Source organism: Primulina tabacum, chromosome 2 (assembly GCF_025594145.1).
Source record: "Primulina tabacum isolate GXHZ01 chromosome 2, ASM2559414v2, whole genome shotgun sequence".
In the NCBI taxonomy this organism is placed as follows: Eukaryota; Viridiplantae; Streptophyta; class Magnoliopsida; order Lamiales; family Gesneriaceae; genus Primulina; species Primulina tabacum.
The window spans coordinates 4,381,452-4,389,413 of NC_134551.1; the positions used below are offsets into that span (position 1 = coordinate 4,381,452).

At 39.0% G+C, this 7,962-nt stretch overlaps 1 protein-coding gene across 1 annotated transcript; it reads right to left on the reverse strand.

Moving 5' to 3' along the window:
• Nucleotides 1-1,507: 1,507 nt before the first annotated feature.
• Nucleotides 1,508-7,335, reverse strand: LOC142526708 (ABC transporter B family member 1-like). The gene is made up of 10 exons (XM_075631262.1): nt 6,691-7,335; nt 6,565-6,619; nt 6,306-6,481; nt 6,006-6,206; nt 5,649-5,908; nt 5,246-5,562; nt 4,678-4,901; nt 3,802-4,175; nt 3,000-3,714; nt 1,508-2,924 (listed from the first exon to the last, which is right to left on the reverse strand). The coding sequence occupies exons 1-10, from the start codon at nt 7,183-7,185 to the stop codon at nt 1,650-1,652; spliced, it is 4,092 nt and encodes a 1,363-aa protein (XP_075487377.1). The 5' UTR covers nt 7,186-7,335; the 3' UTR covers nt 1,508-1,649.
• Nucleotides 7,336-7,962: the final 627 nt, after the last annotated feature.

A 7,962-nucleotide genomic window follows, 5' to 3' on the forward strand; every position in this document is an offset into this window, starting at 1 on the left:
TCCGCTGCATCTGTTAAGACATTACATTTGGTTTTACATTTCCGCTGTAAAACATTAGTCATTTGACTTTGTATCAGACAATGGTTATTCAGTATTATGAAGAAAAGACTAGTTTCTGAATTTTGTACTTCTGAGACTTGTTGTTTTCGAATGTAAATTTGAGAGCAACGCCGGTGTCGACCAACCCCATCCCTGGGGCATGACATTGACAGTGATTTTTTTCCTGGTACATGGGAATATCTTTTTGTCTTCACGTCTTTGGGTCGTAAACCATCTCTTATGCATTGATGTGGCACGAGAAATGCTGTATACTATTACTGTGTTGGTTTATGAAGTTTCTATATCGCTAGATATCTCCAGATAAAGTGATTCTTGCTTCCACTTTCTTGATGGTGGTTTTCTGTTACAGTCGAGCAGCATGTATTGATTTTTATATATAAATGAAGTACACAAAAGCACATGAATAAATATGTACATGACTCAAATTCGGTAGATCGACTAGAATTTGAGAGTCAAAACTTGATAGAATAGGGCCTGACTTGAGTCGTTCGGGCATCATTGTGACAAAAACATACTTATCTTTTTTAAAATGCTTCACCCACAGACATTTTCGAACATAAAAATCGAAAAGATTGTGACTTTACACCAAATACGCAAGTGAAAGAAACCTAAAAGCTTCCAAATCACTGTATTTTGACAAAGTAGCAGCTGCATCACTGGACTTTTTATCCCTTTGTCCTGATTTTTTTTTTTTAAATTTGCTCTTCTATTTTACAAGTCTCCTTTTCCGTTTGTGCAACCACCACGTGAATTTGGCCAATGACGTTTTTCCCACGTCTCTATGTACTCGATCACTGTCTTCTTAAACATGAAAGATGCTCAGACAGGGTCTCTTTCAACGTTTGATCTACATGATGTTCTTCACGTATGGGTTATTTCTACGTTTCATCATCGATATGATGCACTGTTTCTTGCAAGGATCAAAATTCGTGAAGGAACGCTGTTTCTTTCTTTAGTCGTTTATGATATTTCGTTTATTATACATTGAACCTTTATCACGACGCTAATATGTCGCGGACAAACCTTGTAATGTAATGAACTCCAAACCTCAAATTTTTATCGATGTCTTCTTTTTATATGATGTGTGTAGTATACTGCTGTACTAAATATATTTACCATACAATTTATCAAGTAACATGTTTCGGTGAATATGGCCCTGTATTCTGCTACAGAGGACAATCTATTTTATGGTAAAGTGCGTTGTTTGGAGGAGTATTTGAACATCTCGAGAGATTTCGTTTGTGGCTGATCGAGGGATTTGCTTTGCGATTCTAGTGGAATGTCTTGTAAATAATCAATCTGTACATTGTACAGAAGATTAAGAAGTATGAATGAAAAGTAAAATTTAATTGTTCGTCACTTTTATCAATGTGGAGAACGGAGGTTTATTTTGACTTGGTGTTTGAAATGGTAAACTGTAACTATACATATTAGATATCGAGTAAACTTAGCTGCAACATCATAATTTTAATTAATGATCATGCTATACCGCATCAAAATCCCAAGAAAACAACAGAGCCAGGAAATCAATTTGGGATGTATCTAAATTCTCAATTATACTTCTATTCGGCTGGTCATTTAGCTTAACTTCATTGACCTTGATCGTGTGGTGGAATTGAAGAAGCGGTAGAACCCGATGCGGCACCATGCATGGTTGTGATTCGTTGTAATTGTATCATACGTGCATATATGCCATCGGGGTGATTTTTCAATAGATGAGAATGTGAACCTTGTTCTGCTACTTTCCCATCGTCAAGAACCGCAATAAGGTGCGCGTTTCTGATCGTTGAAAGTCTGTGAGCGACTAAAATGGTCGTTTTTCCTTCACAGGAGCGCTCCAAAGCTTCTTGTATGCACCTTTCGGACTCGGCATCAAGTGCACTAGTGGCTTCATCGAACAAAATTATCTGGGCTTTTCTCAAAAGAGCTCGAGCAATGGCGATTCTTTGCTTCTGTCCACCAGAGAGTTGTATTCCTCGTTCCCCTACAAATGTCTTGTAGCCATCGGGTAATGAGGCTATGAACTTGTGAGCATTAGCCAATGTTGCAGCTTCAGTGATCTCTGATTCAGTGGCTGACTCGTGTCCATAAGCTATGTTTTCGTAGATGGTTGTTGCGAAGAGGCACGGTTCTTGTGGTACAACAGCAATGTGGCGTCGCAGTGACTTCAAATTGTACTTCCTGATACCTTTTCCATCAATCATAATACGCCCGGACGAAGGTTCATAGAATCTCTGTATAAGGGAGATGACTGAGCTCTTACCACAGCCACTAGGTCCAACGAGGGCTAATGTTTTCCCGGCTCGGGCTCGGAGATTCATGTCATGAAATATCAACACATCAGGTCGCATGGGATATGAGAAATCCACATGTTTGAACTCTATTTCGCCTCTCATCCGATCAGGGATAGATATGGTGCTTGGATCATCGGGCTCGATTTCAGTTTTGCGATCAAGAAGGTCGAAAACCGAGCGCATAGCACGGCCCCCCTTGATGAAATCAGGGGCGAGGGTCAAGGTTTCGGCCGCACCATTTGCAGAGACCATAAGGACCATGAAAACACGGATAGTCTTCGAGAAGTCGGAGATTCCATGCTTGACTAGCCACGATGCATACCAGAGACCGAGTGCATAGGAAGCGTAGAGCAAGAACTGTGCTATACCATAACCACTTCCGGCTATCTGAGCCTTCCAGAAGCAACGGCGCAATGGAGGCTTGAGACTAGAGATCAAAAGGCCAACGATTTTTGATTCCGAATTAAAGGCTGCAACTGTTCTTACATTCGCCACAGCTTCCCCTGCTATCTGTGTGGCCTTCGAATGAGCCAACTCCAAGTCCCCGGAGAATCCATTCATGAACATTTTCTGCCGAAATTGCATAGCCATCAGTGAACACTTATTTCAAAAAAGCGAACAAGTAGGATTTTTGGGAATTCTGACCTGTAAAACAGTTGCTGCAACGACTACTGGAAAGACAGCAATGAGCACGAGGGCGAGGCGCCACTGTAAGACGAATCCGGCGGTACAAGCAACCAGCATAAGAGCAGAATTCTGCATTATTACAGAGATTCTATCCCCGATTGCTGATCTTACATTATTTGCATCAAGGGCAAGTCTTGCTGCAACTCTTGAGCTATCATTTTCTTCCTGATCAAACCATGCCATTTCGTTCCTCAGAACAGCCGCTAACATCTTCTCTCGAACACGTTTTGTCAAGTTCTCGCCCACTACATCCCAGAAAAAATGCTGCAATGTATTGAAAATAAGTGCAGCAGATGAAACCCCGATTAAAAGGTAACAATATTTTGCAATTTCTCTAATCATATAAGTGTTATCTGGACTGTAGTAGACGCTAAGAACCGCGCTCAGCACATAAGCAAAGAATGCACTGAGAGAGCCACAGACAACAGAACCTATAGAACCAATCAAAGCATAAGCCCATTCAGGAGAATTCATCTTCGTAAGTCGCAAGAAAGAACCAGCTTGCTCTTTAAACGCAAGTTTTTCATGACGATAATTAGCATATGCAACTTCCATGGAGTGGCTAAAGTCAGAGGTAGAAAAGTCACTCAGTCGTCTCGAGTACGGTGACCGATTATAGGAAGAATTTCTCGTGATTATTGGTGAGCTTACAGAATTCCTTGCGCTAGAAGGCCTACAATACAAAAACTCATCAAGAAGTAAGTCATAACTCACCGAATACTACTATTTTTGTTTGCGATATCCACGATTTCAACTGTACCTCGCACTGCTCTTTCGGGCATTGCTGATAGCGGCTTCATGCGCAGCTTCTTGCAGTTTGATAAGCTTGGCATAGACGCCATTTTCTCCTTTAGCAAATAACTCGTCATGGGTTCCAATCTCGGAAACGCTACCTTGCTGCAGAACAGCAACAAGATCAGCTTTTCGAATCGTAGAAAGACGATGGGCAATCACTAAAGTTGTCCTTCCAATCATAAAACGGTCTAGTGCTTCTTGCACAAGCTTTTCTGATTCAGAATCCAGTGCACTAGTTGCTTCATCCAAGAGCAATATGGCTGGATTCTTCAGCATCGCCCTGGCTATAGCGATTCTCTGTTTCTGTCCACCAGAAAGTTGCAGCCCCCTCTCCCCTACCTGCCATTGCAGAACGATTAATGTCATCTCCATTTTCTCCATCAGTGGAAGTGCTTACTAATGTATATGAAGCACACATTTATGATCTCTTTTCTATAATTAGTTTGCATTATAAGCATGGAAACTGTTTGTCATAAAATTTATGTACTTAATATTTCCCAAATGTGAATGGTTAATGCTTATTCATGTAACGATTCAAACCACTTCTATCTTCATTGTATGTGTATACGCGTGCCCTTGAATTTTTACCAGTTACTTTGATTTTCATCAGTGTATTGTATGCTTATAATTTTGTTTTGATGAGCATTACTGGAGCCATGTTACCTTCTATTGAAATTTCCATTTTTTGACTTCATAAATAATGTAAGGTTGGTTTTGTTGACCATATAAACATTTAGCAATACTGCAATTAAATATCAAGAGAAGACCACATTGGAAACTATATTTGAGTTCTAAATTCAGGATTTAGTTCATGTCAGCATGCATTACAAAACTAGCTAACCTGAGTATCATAGCCATCTGGAAGCTTGACGATGAATGAATGCGCATTAGCGACTCTAGCAGCCTCTTCAATTTCTATTAAACTTGCATCAGGCCGGCCCAAAAGTATGTTTTTATTGATCGTGGTTGCGAATAGCGCTGGTTCTTGGCTCACAAGTCCAATCTGCTGCCTCAGCCACCGTAGATCTAATGTCTTTATGTCGTGTCCGTCAAGCAAAACTTGTCCTATTGCAAATGCAATTATTTAGTAATCGTCAGAAACCACTTTTACGAAAACTCAGAGCTTATGGGAAGTTGTGTAGTAACTTTAAACCCGTCCCCGCCCCGTACAAGTAGAGAAACACTAAATATGTATTGGTAATTGATATCCAAGATGCACCAGATGATTTGAACCAGTTATCCCTAATTCTGTTATTCTTATCCCCAAATACAAGTTCATAGAAAGTAGCCTAACATTGATATTTACACTTAAAACAGTAGACAAGAAATTGTGGAATCCCGCGAGATTTTTTTAAATTTGTCAACCATAGATTAGAACTTTTGATAAAAGAACTAGTCTGGATCATAACCTGAGGTGGGATCGTAAAACCTCTCAATAAGGGACACCACTGTACTTTTCCCAGAGCCACTGCTTCCAACCAAGGCGACCATCTTTCCGGCAGGGATGAGGAGTGAAAAGTTGTCGAGTATTTGAGTTTCCGGCCTTGAAGGGTATTGAAATTCCACATTCTGAAGCTCCAACTGCCCAGTTATGGACTCCAATTCAGAACCCGACTTGCTGTTTTTGTCCACAGCTGGTTTGTGATCGATTATCCGGAAGATTTTAGCAGCAGAAACTCTTGCCTTTGCAAATGCAGCTATACTTGGAGCAGACTGCCCCAGAGCTCTAAATATTACAGCACATTATAAGACCAAGAAAGATTAGTAACAGTTAAATTTATGCAGCAATTTTCCAGAATGAACTAAACTTACATCCCACCAATCATGACAGCAAACATTGTTGCTATTGCAAGCCCTCCATTTGTCAAATGATGTCTAACCAAGTAACCTCCATACCATAGCAAAAGGGCGTAGCAGCAAAAAACAGTAAAATAAGTAGCTCCTAATCCCAATCCCTTTGAAAATCCACTCTTGTAACCAATTCTTTGAGCAACCTTCAATGCCACTGAATATGCCTGTAAAGCTCTCGACTCGCCAACGAATGCCACAACCGTCCGAATTTGGACTATTGTCTGCTAGTTCATTTCGATTCATCCCAAATCAATGGTGAAGTAACAGAATTTTGTGAGCTAATAGCATTTTCAAGATTCAAGATTCGATATTTGTCACCTGTTCTGCGATATTTCCGGCTTGTGACAGAGCTTCTTGGCTTTTGGCAGAGAGTTTTGCCAATGTAGCAGCGTGGATACCGCCAATTATAGCTATAAGTGGAACAACTGCAAGAGTGACTAAAGCTAGCTGCCACACTGCCGTGAATCCCACCACAAATCCAGATACAAATGTTGCCATATAGTGCAAGAAATTTCCCAACTTAAAAAAGAAAAAGAGAAAAAAAAAAATAAGCGTGATTTGAAGAAGATAAAATAAATTTAGAAAAAATCCACGTGAATTTTCTTGTTTCTTCTTCACCTTTTCGCTAATGGCATCTTGAACCATTACTGCATCAGTGTTAATGGCAAAAACTACATCCGATGTCCGAACCTCTGTGTCAAAGAATTGAATGTCTTGGTTCAAACAAGCCTCTAAGTACTTGATCCTCATTTTTGTGGATTGCCTCTCCCCAGTCCACATCCAACATGAAATCTCTGCAACCCATTAAAGAGAACCTTAATTAACTTGAGAAAATGAAACAAAAGTCCGTAAAAATCAATGATGTAAAAAAATTTACCAGCCCATGAAGATCCCCATATCGCAGCTCCCACCACAAGAAAATAAAATGAATACTGAAACAAATAACCATCAAGTCCGAGAAACAACATAAATAAATTCCTTCCAAGATTCAACAGATTATTACCTTCAAAACTTCTTGTGTCATCTTATCAACATCATTTGCATTAGAACCAAATGAATTAACAAGATCAGCAAAGAATCTAAGGAACAAAGGCAATGAGCTGCCATGAACGATAGCACCAACTGTACCAAAACTCATCAGAAAATAATCCAGCCCGTCTGCAAACCTGAAAAGCTCACCAAACCCAACAGCCGGCGGTGGGCCACCTGCCTTCTCCGGCACCCCACCGCCGTCTTTATTACTCCCAGAGACTGAAACCTCCATTCCTGCTACTGTTCCACTTCTTCCAACAGAATCTTGGGAAGTCCCTGGTCCTGGTTTAACATGTGGTCCAGTTGTAACAGCAGTTGCGTTGCTTTTAATGTGGTCGCGGGCTTTAATTGATGAAGGGTGGCTGTGTTGTTCTTCTGCATTATCTGACACAAGGAGTTCAAGGCCTTGCAATTCAGACCATCTCCATTGCTCTATCGTCTTTATCTCCTCGCCATCTCGTGTCATTTTTTTTGGGTTTAATTTTCAAGCTAAGATTATACAAAAAGATCAGCCCACCAATGCTCTCTCTGTCAAATTTTTTTTTTTTAAATTTCTTGGATATTATTATATAAATAAAATGATGGTTGCTAACCCGCCATTGCTCTTTATTTTGTCATCTCTTGTTTACAAATACAAGTATGATGGATTGGTTGATCCCAAGTCTGAATATTATAAACTTTTTATTTAAATAAATTATTTATTTAGATATTTATTGACTTTTGGATGTCTAATGCCTTAATCTCTATTGTAAAATCATACCTTAATTATTCTAATGAAGATTAAATTATTTCTACTCAATGCAAAGATTAAAACTCGGATATTTAGAAGATAAAATCATTTTTTTGTAATTTTATAATATAGTTACAAAATTCAATTAATTTTCTTGACAACTTATGCTCTCACTTACCGAGTTAATCGAAAGAGTACAAGGCAAGGCACACCTACACGCAAACAGAGGATATAAAAGTACAAAATGAAATAAATAATAATTAAAAAAAAAAGTGTGAAAGGGAGAAATTTTCTGGTACTCCGACAAAGAATACTGTGTCAACTAGTTTTTGACCAAACCCATGTTTTTACGGCACAGTAATATTTATATATTTAGTAATTATAAATGCAATTAAAGGATAAAATGTGATATTTCACATTTAATATATGAAAAATTATTCATAAAATTGAACGTTTATTTTAGAAGATGTAATCATAATTGATCCCAATAAAAGTCACTTGCATATATTGTTC

Bases quoted from the DNA above. Each gene is read 5' to 3' on its own strand.
- LOC142526708 (XM_075631262.1), bottom strand. From the start codon at position 7,185: ATGACACGAGATGGCGAGGAGATAAAGACGATAGAGCAATGGAGATGG. The intron at 6,207-6,305 runs GTGAAGAAGAAA...TTCTTTTTTAAG, and splicing joins AAGATGCCATTAGCGAAAAG to TTGGGAAATTTCTTGCACTA. The intron at 4,902-5,245 runs GTTATGATCCAG...CATTTGCAATAG, and splicing joins GTTTTACGATCCCACCTCAG to GACAAGTTTTGCTTGACGGA.